The 18513-nt window shown below is 43.3% G+C and overlaps 1 protein-coding gene across 1 annotated transcript in view; it reads left to right on the top strand.

The window, feature by feature from the left end:
- TNS2 (tensin 2) overlaps positions 1-18513 on the top strand; it is a 186186-nt gene that overhangs the window by 60028 nt on the left and 107645 nt on the right. The window contains exon 2 of the mRNA XM_069758793.1: positions 15826-15931. Within this exon, the coding sequence (XP_069614894.1) occupies positions 15826-15931 (106 nt within the window). The remainder of the gene's footprint in view (positions 1-15825; positions 15932-18513) is intronic.

Here is an 18513-nt window from a genome sequence, read left to right as displayed (position 1 = left end):
ATTACTCCCTGCCTAGCGCTGCCGCCTGTGTAACTAATGACTCTTTGCCTGAAGCCCCTGTTAGTCCAGCATTACTCCCTGCCTAGCACTGCCTCCTGTGTAACTAATGACTCTTTGCCTGAAGCCTCTGTCAGTCCAGCATTACTCCCTGCCTAGTGCTGCCTCCTGTGTAACTAATGACTCTTTTCCCTGAAGCCTCTGTCAGTCCAGCATTACTCCCTGCCTAGCGCTGCCTCCTGTGTAACTAATGACTCTTTGCCTGAAGCCTCTGTCAGTCAAGCATTACTCCCTGCCTAGCACTGCCTCCTGTGTAACTAATGACTCTTTGCCTGAAGCCCCTGTCAGTCCAGCATTACTCCCTGCCTAGTGCTGCCTCCTGTGTAACTAATGACTCTTTGCCTGAAGCCTCTGTCAGTCCAGCATTACTCCCTGCCTAGCGCTGCCTCCTGTGTAACTAATGACTCTTTGCCTGAAGCCTCTGTCAGTCCAGCTTTACTCCCTGCCTAGCGCTGCCTCCTGTGTAACTAATGACTCTTTGACTGAAGCCCCTGTCAGTCCAGCATTACTCCCTGCCTAGCGCTGCCTCCTGTGTAACTAATGACTCTTTGCCTGAAGCCTCTGTCAGTCCAGCATTACTCCCTGCCTAGCACTGCCTCCTGTGTAACGAATGACTCTTTGTCTGAAGCCCCTGTCAGTCCAGCATTACTCCCTGCCTAGCGCTGCCTCCTGTGTAACTAATGACTCTTTGCCTGAAGCCCCTGTCAGTCCAGCATTACTCCCTGCCTAGCACTGCCTCCTGTGTAACTAATGACTCTTTGCCTGAAGCCTCTGTCAGTCCAGCATTACTCCCTGCCTAGCACTGCCTCCTGTGTAACGAATGACTCTTTGCCTGAAGCCCCTGTCAGTCCAGCATTACTCCCTGCCTAGCACTGCCTCCTGTGTAACTAATGACTCTTTGCCTGAAGCCTCTGTCAGTCCAGCATTACTCCCTGCCTAGCACTGCCTCCTGTGTAACTAATGACTCTTTGCCTGAGGCCCGTCACTCCAGCATTACTCCCTGCCTAGCGTTGCCTCCTGTGTAACTAATGACTCTTTGCCTGAAGCCTCTGTCAGTCCAGCATTACTCCCTGCCTAGCTCTGCCTCCTGTGTAACTAATGACTCTTTGCCTGAAGCCCCTGTCAGTCCAGCATTACTCCCTGCCTAGCGCTGCCTCCTGTGTAACTAATGACTCTTTGCCTGAAGCCCCTGTCAGTCCAGCATTACTCCCTGCCTAGCACTGCCTCCTGTGTAACTAATGACTCTTTGCCTGAAGCCCCTGTCAGTCCAGCATTACTCCCTGCCTAGCGATGCCTCCTGTGTAACTAATGACTCTTTGCCTGAAGCCTCTGTCAGTCCAGCATTACTCCCTGCCTAGCACTGCCTCCTGTGTAACTAATGACTCTTTGCCTGAAGCCTCTGTCAGTCCAGCATTACTCCCTGCCTAGCGTTGCCTCCTGTGTAACTAATGACTCTTTGCCTGAAGCCCGTCAGTCCAGCATTACTCCCTGCCTAGCGTTGCCTCCTGTGTAACTAATGACTCTTTGCCTGAAGCCTCTGTCAGTCCAGCATTACTCCCTGCCTAGCTCTGCCTCCTGTGTAACTAATGACTCTTTGCCTGAAGCCCCTGTCAGTCCAGCATTACTCCCTGCCTAGCTCTGCCTCCTGTGTAACTAATGACTCTTTGCCTGAAGCCCCTGTCAGTCCAGCATTACTCCCTGCCTAGCGCTGCCTCCTGTGTAACTAATGACTCTTTGCCTGAAGCCTCTGTCAGTCCAGCATTACTCCCTGCCTAGCCCTGCCTCCTGTGTAACTAATGACTCTTTGCCTGAAGCCTCTGTCAGTCCAGCATTACTCCCTGCCTAGCGCTGCCTCCCGTGTAACTAATGACTCTTTGCCTGAAGCCTCTGTCAGTCCAGCATTACTCCCTGCCTAGCGCTGCCTCCTGTGTAACTAATGACTCTTTGCCTGAAGCCTCTGTCAGTCCAGCATTACTCCCTGCCTAGCGCTGCCTCCTGTGTAACTAATGACTCTTTGCCTGAAGCCTCTGTCAGTCCAGCATTACTCCCTGCCTAGTGCTGCCTCCTGTGTAACTAATGACTCTTTGCCTGAAGCCTCTGTCAGTCCAGCATTACTCCCTGCCTAGCACTGCCTCCTGTGTGACTAATGACTCTTTGCCTGCAGTCACACTGAATAGAGGCTGTCAATCAAGCAGGCGGAGGCGGCGCTGGGAGGAGAATAGAGCTGGAGTGACAGAGGCTTCAGATCTACCAGTCTTTCTGCCTCATTTGCATATTAATTCAAACACTGATGTTTCAGGGGGAACGGACTGGCCATGTAGAGGTGCTGCTGGTCCTGTTTTTGAAAAAGCTACCTGCACGTATATAGTATGTGGGGTGATGTCCTGCTGACAGATTCCCTTGAGTCTTACCTTGACTCACCCTATTCATGCTGCTACAGAAATGTCGATATGTTTGGTTCTCGATATTGTCAGAAAGACCAATTCTACTCTGTTCTCTCCAGATGAGTGAAAGTATGAGGAAGAAGGGAAGATTTATCTGACAAGAGAACAACACAGAACATCTGTTGGCCTCGCTTACAAATTATTCTCAGTCATTGCTTGTTTTTGTACAAAATGTAACATTGAACAAATTCAGCGGAGGGTCCCAGGTGGGCCGATGCTGAAATACCATTGTTACAATTGCTTTCATTGCAATATCTATGTATAAATGTATCCAGGGGCAGGAGGCGTAGAAACACCAGTGTGAGCCTGTTCTCAGCGATTACTGCCCATGAAGGGGTCCACCGGACAGGTGTCATCTGGTATACAAATACATGGGGGCACATTTAGCAAATTTTCTTACACTTTTTACACTGACTTCATGTTACAAATGAGCTGTGGATTAGTGTTACATCTAAAATTCTGTAAAATAAATATACAGTACAGTTCTATGCTGGTATTCGCTTCTGAAAAATCCAGTGTGCAAATGCAAGTGCCAATTTTCACATTTGCCACGGTTTTCACTTATTGCTATGTATACTAAGTGATAGATTTGATGAAACATTTGAAATAAAATTTCTGCCCATTGTGAGCCATTTGTAAAAAAATATATATATATATCTGCAGTGTGTTTAACCCTGCTGTTGTCTTCAGTCTGGGGAGACCGATTTTGAACTTTGGTATTTTTTGGGGTGTTCAAGATGCGGTTCTGAAACTTGTGGTTGATTGACTTAAATGAGGATGGGTTGGTCGGCCACGGGTTTCAGAGCTGCATCTTGAATATTTTAAAGAATATTGAAGTTCACGGTCGGTTTTTGACCGAAGACAACAGCGGGGTTAAGTAATTAATGCTTTTTTTCCATTCGAGAAAAATGGTCCAATTATTCCAATCAAGGTTTCGTGCGCACGACTGATAATGGTTTTCATGGATATCACTCATGAACATGATATTCTATGGGGCTGTGCACATGTCTGATTTTTACCTTGGACAGAGTGGAAAAAAAATCAAAGACATGTCCAATTTTGATTCAAGCGCCAGATCAAAACCAGCAATGAAAGTCCATAGGTCCATGAAAACATTGGAGCACACTCGGATGACATGATTTTCACAGGCGGGTATTCTGACAACGTTCAGTGACAGTGCGCCCTGCTGCTGGCTTCTCACTACTGATCTGAGCCATCAAGAGAGCGCACTGTCATTGGGACTAGCCCATTCCCTGAGATGAGTGTCACTGATGAAGCTTCTTTTCGGGTAAGGGGCCGCAGCCTCTGCCCCCTGATGACCCTTTGTTTAGAGTATCCCAACATGCACTGAGATATGGATCAGAATGAGCTGAGCAGCTTGATGTATAGTTCTAAAAATCTTGGGGTTACAGATATTAAACCCTGATTAATCTAGACTGAGGAGTCCAGTGGGCGGAGTCAGGCAAAGATTGGCAGCCTTGTCCAATTACCTCTCCAGCAGTGCAGGAGAGATCCCTGCTTTCAAGATGGGCGCAGTCCAGGAGGTGGCAGTAGCATGTAGCAAGGAATTGATGACTTATCCACCAACCCCTTTATACCTTGAACAAAAATTACTACTATAATGAAATCTAGTTTTCGTATTATTAGTTGTACAATCGAAATAAATGAGTAAAACAAAATAGAAAGATCTCTTATAAAAGAGGTTGGTGCTAGTTACCTTCCTGAAAATGTAGCTCCCTCATTCTCCTTGGTTATACATTGCCATATGGAAAGATTTAGCACCCGTGAGGTTGAAGGAGGTCAGGCCAAGAAATCAAAATATGCCTGGCAGTTTTATAGTATGCATGTGCCTGTGTTTCCCTACCAAAATTTTATAAAGTAGGTTCGCAAGAGCTTAAGTAACCAGATACTGAAAAGCAAAGCTCTGGAAACGTTTCAGAGGTTTTGGGGTTATTTTTCCTTTCCGAGATAAAATTCTATATAAAAAGTATCCAAAATTTTAGCTCATGTAAGAGCGTGTGATGAAAGGCACATTATGCTGTGAATTTCCTCTATTTATTTTGGGTCATTTACAGGATTTTTCAGGTTCAGAATTTCCACTTGTTATGTGGAAAACCTTTGGAACAACAGTTCATTTCACATAACACTTTGATATTTAGAATTTGTCGGAGAAGTCTCACAATGAATTTTTCTAGTATATGAATCTCTGGTATAAAGCTGCCTATCACCGGACAGTCCATTGTTCTACTTTGTGGCACGCTCCTCAATCTATATACTTAATCGTGATAAAAGTCACCTGGAATTCGAAAAATGTAAAAACCTCCTGCTGTACAAGATAGGTGTCAAAGAGACACCTGCCAAAGTGCCATTTCAGAAAGTGGAAAAAAAGGGTGGTTACACCTCCGCAGGGTCAACTTGGTATGGCCCAGCCATATTTTAGCTATTAAGTGTGGCACCACAACCCATTTTTCTAAGGTTGCCACATCCACATGACCGCTGAATATATGACTGGATCCCAGGGCCTGGCATGATGGCGAAGGGTACCTTCAACGAGTGCTGCCTTGTGAGAGGTTTACCAGACGATAAGGCGGTCTCTCCTTTTTCCAGCAATATCCTCGAGAGTTGGCAAGTAAAGAATAAGTTAAGCTGGCCAAAAACAATAGGTAATTGTTGCCAAATCCTGTCAACATCAAAAAGAGTTACTGACTAAATGACTATGAAGGAAGCCCAGTTTTTGCCCTGCGTCTCCTGTTACGATCAGCTATGTCACTGTTTCCCAAACTCCAGACCTCACGGCCCCCAACAGGTCATGTTTTCAGGATTTCTTTAGTATCTCACAGATGGTGGACATATCATCAAGGCATCAGGAATTCTATCACCTGTACAATACTATGGAAAACCTGAAAACATGACCTGAGGGGGGCCGTGAGGACTGGAGTTTGAGAAACACTGAGTCATGTTTTAGTCGCCTGAAGGTAACTAGAAGTTTCTGGCAGCCCCTTATCCACTTCTAACTATTTCAATATGCCCACTGGATTTCTTATAAAGTGGTTTAATCCACATCATAAATGGTTAACTTGGAATTTATTTGTTATTGAAAATATCCTCCGTCTCCGCTCTCAAGGCTAGAAAGATTTGTGTATTGCTCGTTACCTGCCACCTCTGAAGTCTATCAGCAGTGGCTGGTCTCCTAGGCAAAGAGCGCAGTGCTTACAAGCTCTTTGTTATGTCCAGCTTCAGTCTCACTGCCTTCCTCCATTGGTGCAGAGGCACAGCTGACTATGCTTGCTACATCGGAGAGTATGTAGACCAAAGTCTCACTGTCAATTGTGAAGACCACTCCTCCAGCATGGAGGCAGGGGAGGATCGAGCTTTAGGCTCAATAGATAGGCATGTAATTAATTTTTAACTCTCCCTATTGATACCATATTGAGTGTGCCTTCCTTGCCGCGGAGGTTGGGACCCTAGCTTAGAGGCAATGTGGCTCCCCCGCTCACTAACAGATAACCCTGGTAATTCCTGTTATTCCCTGGTCTAAAACCACTTGCCATCACCAGAAACCAGTTGACGTAAAGTCCATCAATGCCAGACTAGATAAAATACTCAACTCATTAGGTGATAAGACAGAAAAAAAGCAACAAATGATGGGGTAAGCCTTGACACACTCACAGGGACATACCATGGGTGAGATAGTCACGGATAATACTAATTCAGATTCCATGTACCAAGCATTAAATCTCACAACAGTAAATAGATATTAGTAGATAAAAAGTTTATTGCCCAAATAATCAAATTCTATCAGGTTAGTCTAACTCACCCTATTAGGTCCCTAGTAGGTGTCCTTGCCTTGCGCTGTTTTGCGTATTTGTGAGATTTAATGCTTGTGCTCGTGGAGTATTTTCTCGAGTCTGGCATTGATGGACTTTACGTCAACTGGTTTCTGGTGATGACAAGTGATTTTAAACCAGGGAATAACAGGAATTACCAGGGTTAGCCATCAATGAGCAGGGACGTCATGTTGCATCCAAGCTAGGGTGCCAACCTACGTGGCAAGGAAAGGACACTCACTAGGGTATCAATAGGGGGAGTTAGAAATTAATTAATTCCACGCCTATCTATTGGGCATTAAACTCTCTCCTTATTAAAATTTATATTGTTTGTATTTATCCTATGTGGATTGATTATCTTTTTTCTGTTTTTTTACTATTTTAATGATATGATTTAATAAATGTTTTATTTTAGTGGGTACTTTTCTTGATAAGCCCCGTAGCTTTGAAAGACCAAGTTGACACAACCCCTCTAAAAAGACAGAGAAGTTCCAACACCAATGTCTCTGTGATAAAATCTGAAAAGAGATGGGGAAGGCCCTTGGGTTATTGGCCCCTTTCCCCTTCCTATAAACGAGTCCTACTTATGCTCCTCCTTCTGTGAACGCTACCCATTCAGGATAATGACTCCTATTGGTCATAGAAGTAGTAGTAGGGCTTGCTCCTCCTGTCGTCCTGATTTCCCATGGTCCATTTGTCAAAATCAGTTTTGATCCTCCACTTTATTATTATGGGATAATTTGGTTCCTTCATGGTACTTGTTCTGGTAGTGGCCGCAGGTTTCTTTTAATTAAAGTCCTAGGAATCAACATTTTTAATATAAAGTTGTTTTGGAATTGACAATTAGGTTCTTGTGTGAACGTCAAGATTGAAGCAAAAGGTCACATTCATCATTAAATTTTTGCCAGTTCATGTGCAATAAATTCATCCAAGGATTTGCTCTTTTATTCAAAGTTGTCTTTTGTTGTTTATTTAATTCTCATATTTTTATGTCAATACGGCTTTTGTTTTGCACAATTTTTGCATAAATGTTCTCAATTTCCTTTTGGAGTGATTTTGGATGCCAGAATTTTTTTGCTCCAATTTTGCAGAATGTAACCTTTTGCTCTTCAAATTTTGTAAAAAGTTTAAAGACAAAAAAACAAACAAAAAACTTTTGACTGTCTGCAAAATTCATGAAATGCGTTTGCCATTTTGAAAAATTAGCCACAAAAAATGGCAACTAATACCACAAGACAAGAAAAAAAAGAAAACTGCCTTAAAATTTTTCAAATAACGAATCAGAGCAAAAGTGTTTTTAAATTGGGAAGGTCCAGAATAAATCTCTAATATTTCTGTAAAACTACATTAGCTAAAAAAGTGCACATTCATATGCAGTTGAATTGAGCTTATAGAAATCCATTTAGGTCACAGAAATGTGTTCACAAATTTGCCATCTACGAATAAGCCTCGTCAGAGATCGCAGTTTCCTCTTTTGTGTTCAGGACAAGTAAAGTGAAAAAACTTGACAGCTACGTGCCCCAGCTCTTTAATGTTACCCATTACCCCAAATCCCACTTCCAAATGTCCTTGAATATCAGTGTGCTGCTGTGCACCTTGTAGACCCCCTCTGCCCCAGATTTAATTAAAGGTTTTAAAATAGTAATTGTCTTTTGATGTAAAACCAGAGTGTAAGCATTATCTTACCATATTCATCCTGTACAACAAGATACAAGACAAAACTGCTTTTCTTACACATACAAGTCTAATATGTTCAGGGACTGTTGCGATTCAGATTCCTTACTACTTGGCATCCAGTGGGTAGTACCTTTTCATATTTACTCTGCCTGCACTATTGGTGCCGGAACTTTCATCCCATCACCTCTCAAAAAGCATTGTGCCTACTGTTGGCCAGTGGCTTGCCTGCAATGAACAGAAAGACTGCTGCATGTTATGACTGTATAATAATAATAATAATCTTTATTTTTATATAGCGCTAACATATTCCGCAGCGCTTTACAGTTGTATGCAGTTTGACAGATAGGAGAGCAGGAGTAGGGAGATCCATTAACTGGTAATGGACACGTTACATTTTCATTAGCATTGTGGTGCTTTTGGCAAAATTTAGAGCTGGAATGAGCGCAGTTGTTACCATTAGAAAGTGCAGAGCATATTGAAATAAAATAACCAAGCAGAGCCATAAGCGTGATTGATCCAATGGGCAGTCTCCTCCTTGGGGGTCACTACCGTGGCTTCCTGCCAAAGAGTAACAGAGTTAATCGCTCCCTAATGGGCTATTTCAAGAGAAATTAGCGTAGACCAGTCGTCTCCTTGACAGGTTGTCCTAGAGGATTTACTCAGTTTTTCCTCAGCTGTATACTTGGCTTTTATGGAAAGAATCAGCCACTGCATTTTTGTCATCTCAGCTTTTATTGTAGGTTTTCTGATGAATAAAATTTGTGCTCTTCTCCGCGGCAGCCAAGAGGAAATTCTTAGATAGCCTGAAGTAATTGTGCTGTCATCTTCTGCGCTCAACATGCTAAACAGCTGGATCCCAGAGCTGGACTGTGCTGCCAGAAGCACCTGCTCGGCAGAGATCACTTTTCCCTCCGACTCAGCTCCCATGGTGTCAGAGGTGGCCATTCATACTTCTGTTCTTCACGAGAGAAGAATGGATCCCAGCAGAGGAAGCTAAGAAAAACAATTTCCTTGTTCTCACTGGTGGGACAAGTTACCAGAATGAGAAGGATATGGGCTAGTGTGAATCCGCAGAGTGTAGAAAAAAAATAATATTTTAATGAAACGTTAGGTTCAATGGAGATTAGTTCAGCCCAATAGTTATTATAAATTGAGCCCATCTGGCTGCATTGAGGCCCTTGGAGAGAAGGGGCCTATTCCAAAATAATTTTTCTCCAATTTTAATAAATAGTGAGAACCTACACACGGAGGTTGTGTACACAGCTGCTACTATTAGAGACATGTGCAAGGATCAACGGTGACTCCTAAGAATCTACTATGTCAGAAGACACGAAAGTGGAGAATGTACTGAAAACGGAATTGGGCACCAGGAGACCCTGATGGTTAGATTGTGGTGTGGTGGTAACAAGCAGAGAGAGAAAGGGACGTCACTTTTGTCCTTGCTTCACAATTTAAGGATACACTGTTACATGTCCATTAGATAGCTAATGTGATTGTCCCCAGATACAAGAAATCTCAGCTTGGCCGAGTGTTCTTGTGCTCGCTATGTGGGAGCTGCTACCAGATTCCTCTGGATTATCTCCCAACTGACTAAATGGATCCGGAGTGGATTGGTCAGGCTCCTTCTCTCCCCTGACCTCACCTAGGGTTAGAAGGCAACTATAGACGTTTGATGTTCATCCAATCTGCCAAAATCCACAGTTTCGTCTATCATTTATCTAATGTGTAGGGGCACTTTAGAGATGAGGGCACTCAAATGAGTAATGCCCATGCCTTTCAAAGGTGACTGTCCATACTTGGACACATCTACAATATAACTAGGGATGAGAACTAGTATATATACAATCAATTCTAATTTATTAAGTGTCCCTTACAAGTGTAGGCTTATAGGAATCCTGGCTGAGCCTGCATTCACAGTTTTATCCATATGAAATTACCGTATTTGTTATGGAAACAGCCAACCAAGCTTGATTTGATTTTTTTTCAAACGCTTCTCGTGTAACCCTCTCCCAACATCCGTATATGTATGATGCTTATTGGGCCCCCATGTATGGAACGGTGTCAGGAGCTGAGCCCGCACTGTAACTGGCAACTGCTGACTTTGTTCCACATCCAAAGTCTCTATGTCAGTGGAGCGATCAGAGCTGAGCTCCGGTCACTCCTGATAACCACCTACATGCTGCTTTCAAACTCTGACAGCGATATTCAAGACACGCTATGGGGGTAGGGGTGGACGCACCATTCAGGGCACCCATTGGCAACTCCATGACACTCTTGTAATAATGATGGGTTGCTACAGCAGATTAGGGCCTGCTGACGGTGTTTCTGTGAAGGCCAGTTTGTGGAGACCATGATTTTCTGAATATATACCGTAATAACATTGTTGTATTGCCGTATATAGACAAACAAACAATCGTAGGTTTAAATCCCCTAAAAAGAAAAACAAATTTGAATCCTATCCAGTTCCCACATTTAAAAATAAAAAATATAAAAAATAAACATATTTGGTATTGCTGTAACTAGAAACATCTGCTCTATCAGAATATAATAATTTAATGCGAACAGTAAACACCATAGCACAAAAAAAAATTTAACTGCCAGAATTAGATTAAATAGTTGGGGAGACACAGGGTTAATAGCAGCGGTAATGGAGCGCGTTACACCGCGGGCCGTTACCGCTGCCATTAACCCTGTGTGAGCGGTGAGTGGAGGGGATTACGGACTCGAGCAGGCGCCGAGCAGCGAGTGTAGGGGAGTAGGGGAGGGACTAATCGGACTGTGCCCGTCGCTGATTGGTCGCAGCAGCCATGACAGGCAGCTGGCGAGACCAATCAGCGAGCGAATAACCGTGACAGAAGGACAGACAGACATACGGAAGTGACCCTTAGACAATTATGTATATAGATATCTCCTATACATATATAAGATGTCCAATACATTTATAAATTCATCATTTATACTGATATACATGAGTGATACTAGTACTGTATATGCAGGAACCACATGAGAAGATTAGTTGATTTCTCCACCATTGTCATGATGCCATCGTGTATAAATTATAGATTGTTCTGTCATCAGTCCACTGTAAATTATATATACCTGTGCAGAGTAAGTATATATACATGTGCGATCATTGGGCGGGAATCTATCTCTCCCGACTCCTACATACAAAGGAGATCTCGTTCTATCGATCACTCCTGTAACCTCTACGAGAGAGCTTCGGGTGGTGGCTTATCTCTCCAAGAACTAATGGATTGGCAGCCCAAAATCATACTGACCGCATCCTTATCTTCTCCAACATCTGTCGTGGAATAGTCGGGAAGCCTCCATTCATACTAGCTCACCGATATCGGCGGGTTCAGCTGATGTTAGTCTAATGTGTATGGGGTCCTCAAGACTATGTTCACACTTATGTTTTGACATTCCATTTGTCTGTTTTGTTTTTAGGAACAGAAGAATAGAATTAATGTTAATAATGGATCTGTTGCATAACTGATGCTGACGCATGTGGAGGCACCCATCATTATCATGAGGCCTTTCTGGGTCCCGATATGTGGCCAATTTTAGATTGGAGTATTCAAAGGGTTGTCCACCTTGGGTCATCCATTTTTTTTAGAGATTCTCTCTTGATGGGTTGATCTGAATATGCATTTGATTTATGTGTAGCACAGTACAAAGTTGATGAACTTTACGTGGTGTTTATTCAACTACATGGAATAATTTGAAATTCTAAATCCCCATGGACATTTTTCTATTTATTTTGGGTTGTTTATACTCAACTAACATATTTTGCAGTGCGGTACAGAGATTTTTAACATTCACATCAGTCCCAATAGGACTAACAATCTCGAACAAGGGTGGGCAATTAATTTTCTCGTGTGGCCACAAGAGAGACTGTGATTGTGGTGGAGGGATGAATCAGTCAGATCAACGTTTTCCTGCTAGCAAAGTTCATTTTAATTAATAGATCTTGGAATAAAAATAAATTGCACAATTGGATGTGTTAAAAAAAATGTTCCTGTGCTGAGATAATCTTATAAATCTTCCCCTGTTATCTACTGTGTTATAACTGTGTTATGGACAGGGACAAGGTCTGATCATACCTCATCTCCTAGGCAGGGTAGGAAGCAAGAGAGAGTATGCAGATAGGACAGCCCAGGATCACAGCTGATTCTTTTTGTAAAGTAAAACATTTCCCTCCCTGTTTTTAAGTAATGCTTTACTTAAAAAAATAATCATTTGTGATCCCATGCTGTGCTATTTCTATACTGTCTTTTGCCTCCTCCCCTGCCCAGGAGCTGTGCTATGATCAGACCATGTTCCTGTATGGTCAGACACAGATATTACACAGTACACAGCAGGGGCAAATGTATAATTATCTCAGCACAGGAACATTTTTTTAATACATCTAATTGTGGAAATTATTATTATTCAAAGATCTTTTGATTAAAATGTTGATTAAAATTACCTTTGTTCATGGGAAAACCTCTTTAATTCTGCTCATTATTGTTGTTTTATTATTTTTATCACTTAATATTGAGCTAACAATTATCTAGCTGCTACTGGTAATATATATTCCAATTATTATTTATTAATATAGAGCTACTTATTCCATGGCGCTTTGTATGTGAAAAGGGGTCTACATAATAAAAACTAGTGCAATAATCTTAAACAATATAAGACATGACTAGTACAGGAGGAGAAAGGATCCTGCCTACAAAAGCTCACAATCTACAAGGGATGGGTGGGGATACAGTATATGAGCTGGTCATGCAGTGGTATGGTGGAACGAGGGTTGCTGCAGGTTGTAGGCTTGTCGGAACAGTTGGTTCTTCAGGTTCCTTTTGTAGGTTTCGATGGTAGGCGAGAGTCTGCTATGTTGGGGTAGAGAGTTCCAAAGTAGGGGAGATACGCTGCCGAATCTTGTATGTGATTGTGGAAAGTGGAGATAAGAGGGGAGTAGAGAAGGAGATCTCATGAGGTTTGGAGATTGCATGAAGAGCTTTTGACAATATTATGATAGGGCTTATTGTAGCTTACCTGTAGGAACAAATCAAAACCATATAATTTACTGCTTTTTAAAAAGTTCATAAATCATACAGCTCCTATTATTCAGCCCTTGTACCTTGCTTAACAACTCCCAACACAATGTGATGGTTCCACAGTCCCAAGAGACAGTGTGTCACCACACAATTGCCCACATAATATGTCCCCACACTGCCCCTTAAACTATATTATGTTCCCTGAGACAGTATCATGCTTAAAAATGCTCCCCCGCACACTGTATGATATCTCCACAAAGGCCCTCCAACAGTACGATGTCTCCACAAACTCCCTCACACAGTATGGTGTCCCATCACAAAGTACAATGTCCCCACAAACACCCCCACACAGTATTATGTTCCATCATGCAGTATGATGTCCTCACAAAGCCCTCCATACAGGAATGGTGTCCCCACAAATCCCCCACACTGTATAATGTCCCCACTCAGTATGTTAACACAATGCCCCCCAAGCCGTATGAAGTCCACACACAGTCCCCCACACAGCATGTCACCACAAAGTCCCCATACACAGAATGATTTCCCCACACAGCCCACTTGCACAAAATCATGTACCTACGCAGTCCCCCTGTACAGTATAATGTCCTCACAAACTCCCTCACACAGTATGGAGTCCCATCACAAAGTACAATGTCCCCACAAACCCCCACACACAATATTATGTTCCGTCATAAAGTATGATATCCTCACAAAGCCCTCCACACATGAATGGTGTCCCCACAAATCCCCCACACTGTATAATGTCCCCACTCAGTATGTTAACACAATGCCCCCCAAGCTGTATGAGGTCCACACACAGCACCCTACACAACATGTCACCACAAAGTCCCCATACACAGAATGATTTCCCCACACAGCCTTCTGCACAGAATGATGTACCTACGCAGTCCCCCTGTACAGTATGATGTCCTCACAAAGCCCCCCTACACAGTATGATGTCCCCACACAGGTCCCTTAGGGCACAGTGTGATGTCCTCACAAAGCCCCCCTACACAGTATGATGTCCCCACACAGCTCCCTTAAGGCACAGTATGATGTCCACACACAGGACCCTTGAGGCACAGTATGATGTCCACACACAGGACCCTTAGGGCACAGTATGATGTCCTCACAAAGCCCCACTACACAGTATGATGTCCCCACACAGCTCCCTTAGGGCACAGTATGATGTCCACACACAGGGCCCTTGAGGCACAGTGTGATGTCCCTACACAAGCCCCTTAGGGCACAGTGTGATGTCACCACACAGGTCTGTTAGGGCACAATATGATGTCCACACACAGGACCCTTAGGGCACAGTGTGATGTCCTCACAAAGCCCCCCTACACAGTATGATGTCCCCACACAGCTCCCTTAGGGCACAGTATGATGTCCACACACAGGACCCTTAGGGCACAGTGTGATGTCCTCACAAAGCCCCCCTACACAGTATGATGTCCCCACACAGCTCCCTTAGGGCACTGTATGATGTCCACACACAGGACCCTTAGGGCACAGTGTGATGTCCTCACAAAGCCCCCCTACACAGTATGATGTCCCCACACAGCTCCCTTAGGGCACAGTATGATGTCCACACACAGGACCCTTAGGGCACAGTGTGATGTCCTCACAAAGCCCCCCTACACAGTATGATGTCCCCACACAGCTCCCTTAGGGCACAGTATGATATCACCACACAGGTCTGTTAGGGCACAATATGATGTCCCTACACAAGCCCCTAAGAGAACAAGTAGCTGCTGACAGCTACCTGTTCAGGTATTGTGTTCACCAGTATCTGCATCCCAAGGATGCAGATATCAGTGTCAGTGAGACGCCGGGCAGAAGGTGGCCACATGGTGCAGGTCACCACTGTTTCCAGTCCTTTGGCTTTTCTGGTCTGCAGGTCGCAGCGGAATAGACAAAAAGCTGCATGTGACTCGTGGATTCCATAAGAGGCCAAATAACCTTCTAATATATTTTTCAGAGCACTGATAACCACTAAGCCACCACCAGAGATTATCCTAGCTGCTCTTTGCTCTGGCAGATAATTGCAGTCTCAAATAAATCAACATAGTTAATGTATTACATTCTATTCAGAAGTATTTAACAGGGTATTTAAAATGTTTATCTAAACTCCTTTTAGTATGCTGGTTGATGTGACTAGCTTCCTCTGCTTGTGTGGAGGTGTATGAAATGTCATTTTTCCGTAAAGCTTGCAGCTTGACCTTAGCAGGCCTGGAGAATACCTGTTCGCTTTATAGCCATTACTTCCAATAAATTATTTCCAATGTCATCTCTTTAGGGTATGTTCACACTCCTTGAAAACCACTTGGAAAACTCTTATTCATTCCTATGGGAAATCCTTGTTGTTCATATGAGGAGTTTTTGAGGCCTTTTTTTTTTTAGAGGTTTTGAAAAAGGCCTATTGGAAGACAAGAAGGTGAATGTCACTTCTTTGAGGCAGATCCTGAAAGGTTCCATAGCAAATTAGGCACTGTAAAATCAAATGGCTGCCAAGATAACATTTTTGGGAAAAAAGCTAGTTCTTATGGAGCGATATGATTCACAGTCATGAACATTTCTTCAACATTTTATTCCCATTTTTAATACCGTACTCCTCAAATTCTAAAATAGTTTTCATTTTTTTTGCACAACTGGAAATACTTTGAAACCCATAATTTTAGCAATCTCTTGGTACAAAGATTGTAATATTTTAGTCTCCCACTGATTCTGTTAGACTTGTGGTCATGTTTAATCTTGATGTTGTTTCCTCTACAGCCCACGGGGGGTGAACGTCACATTTTCCATGAGAAAGTACTGAAAAAGAAGAGGCTGTGCGCTGCATGCAGTGAGCCTGTCGTATCCCAAGGCAGTGTCTGCAGAGGTAAGCAATGACTACCACCCATACACAATCCTGACCGTTATGGCAAAGCTTAATTGAAAATGTACAATTTGGACTCTGTATCAAAAAGTCCACCACGTGTTCTCCAGTGATCCAAAGATTGGACTGATGGTGGTAATACAGACTGACATTTCATAATTAGGATTCAAAGGAATTGTTCCTTTTGTTGGAAGAATTTATTGGCAATAAATTGGTCAGTGGGTATCCGAATAGTGGGACCATCAGTGATCAGGTCTTGTTGGTGAGGGCAATTTTCCTGCAGTGCCTCTACAGGAGAAATAGGGCATAACACCGTTGTAATTGTACAGCTAATTTCACCACTACACCATTAAAACTCTTTCTCACCACAGTCATTTAGTGCGGAGAAACAAACAGCACTGGACATTCTGTTTAGAGATCAGTAGGGAAACCAGCCTTGAGCCCCCCATCAATCAGACAATTATTACCTATTCTAATGTCCAGGCAAAAAGAAAAGTTCCCCAGAGGTTTGAATCTGTAAAAATTACTAATTTATACTCCCCTACTGGCACCCATTTGAATCCAGCGCAGGCAGACACAGAACCTCTGTGATTGGCGACAGCAGTCAAGTGACGTTGAACAGAACAACATTTGATGACGCACTGCGCAAATCACCTGAGCATTACAGCCAATCACTGTCTGCAGCGGTCCTGCAGCAGGGGAAATAGTGACGTCTCCACTTACAGCGCTGGCGCAGCTACCAGAGCAGCCTGCACAGGATCCAGGTGGGTGCCGGTAGGTGATCATCAGCTACTGTGGGGCAAAAAAGTATTTAGTCAGTCAGCAATAGTGCAAGTTCCACCACTTAAAAAGATGAGAGGCGTCTGTAATTTACATCATAGGTAGACCTCAACTATGGGAGACAAACTGAGAAAAAAAAATCCAGAAAATCACATTGTCTGTTTTTTTTTAACATTTTATTTGCATATTATGGTGGAAAATAAGTATTTGGTCAGAAACAAAATTTCATCTCAATACTTTGTAATATATCCTTTGTTGGCAATGACAGAGGTCAAACGTTTTCTGTAAGTCTTCACAAGGTTGCCACACACTGTTGTTGGTATGTTGGCCCATTCCTCCATGCAGATCTCCTCTAGAGCAGTGATGTTTTTGGCTTTTCGCTTGGCAACATGGACTTTCAACTCCCTCCAAAGGTTTTCTATACGGTTGAGATCTGGAGACTGGCTAGGCCACTCCAGGACCTTGAAATGCTTCTTACGAAGCCACTCCTTCATTGCCTTGGCGGTGTGCTTTGGATCATTGTCATGTTGAAAGACCCAGCCACGTTTCATCTTCAATGCCCTTGCTGATGGAAGGAGGTTTGCACTCAAAATCTCACGATACATGGCCCCATTCATTCTTTCATGTACCCGGATCAGTCGTCCTGGCCCCTTTGCAGAGAAACAGCCCCAAAGCATGATGTTTCCACCACCATGCTTTACAGTAGGTATGGTGTTTGATGGATGCAACTCAGTATTCTTTTTCCTCCAAACATGACAAGTTGTGTTTCTACCAAACAGTTCCAGTTTGGTTTCATCAGACCATAGGACATTCTCCCAAAACTCCTCTGGATCATCCAAATGCTCTCTAGCAAACTTCAGATGGGCCCGGACATGTACTGGCTTAAGCAGTGGGACACGTCTGGCACTGCAGGATCTGAGTCCATGGTGGCGTAGTGTGTTACTTATGGTAGGCCTTGTTACATTGGTCCCAGCTCTCTGCAGTTCATTCACTAGGTCCCCCCGCATGGTTCTGGGATTTTTGCTCACCGTTCTTGTGACCATTCTGACCCCACGGGGTGGGAATTTGCGTGGAGCCCCAGATCGAGGGAGATTATCAGTGGTCTTGTATGTCTTCCATTTTCTAATTATTGCTCCCACTGTTGATTTCTTCACTCCAAGCTGGTTGGCTATTGCAGATTCAGTCTTCCCAGCCTGGTGCAGGGCTACAATTTTGTTTCTGGTGTCCTTTGACAGCTCTTTGGTCTTCACCATAGTGGAGTTTGGAGTCAGACTGTTTGAGGGTGTGCACAGGTGTCTTTTTATACTGATAACAAGTTTAAACAGGTGCCATTACTACAGGTAATGAGTGGAGGAAAGAGGAGACTCTTAAAGAAGAAGTTACAGGTCTGTGAGAGCCAGAAATCTTGATTGTTTGTTTCTGACCAAATACTTATTTTCCACCATAATATGCAAATAAAATGTTAAAAAAAAACAGACAATGTGATTTTCTGGATTTTTTTTTCTCAGTTTGTCTCCCATAGTTGAGGTCTACCTATGATGTAAATTACAGACGCCTCTCATCTTTTTAAGTGGTGGAACTTGCACTATTGCTGACTGACTAAATACTTTTTTGCCCCACTGTAGTTTCTTATTTTTTACAGATCCAAGTTCCTGAGTAACTCTTGTTTTTGTTTTGTAAACCCCTCTAATGACCATTGTGAAGGAACCGCTTCAACTGGAACCAGTCATGCCGTCCAAACCATAGGCAACAAGAAATAGAGGCAGTCTCCATACGCTTTTACTCTCCTGTTGCTGTTACACTTC

Source organism: Ranitomeya imitator, chromosome 3, assembly GCF_032444005.1.
Source record: "Ranitomeya imitator isolate aRanImi1 chromosome 3, aRanImi1.pri, whole genome shotgun sequence".
NCBI lineage: Eukaryota > Metazoa > Chordata > Amphibia > Anura > Dendrobatidae > Ranitomeya > Ranitomeya imitator.
Note: the sequence above shows the minus strand (reverse complement) of the source record. Positions and strands in the feature narration are given on the sequence as shown.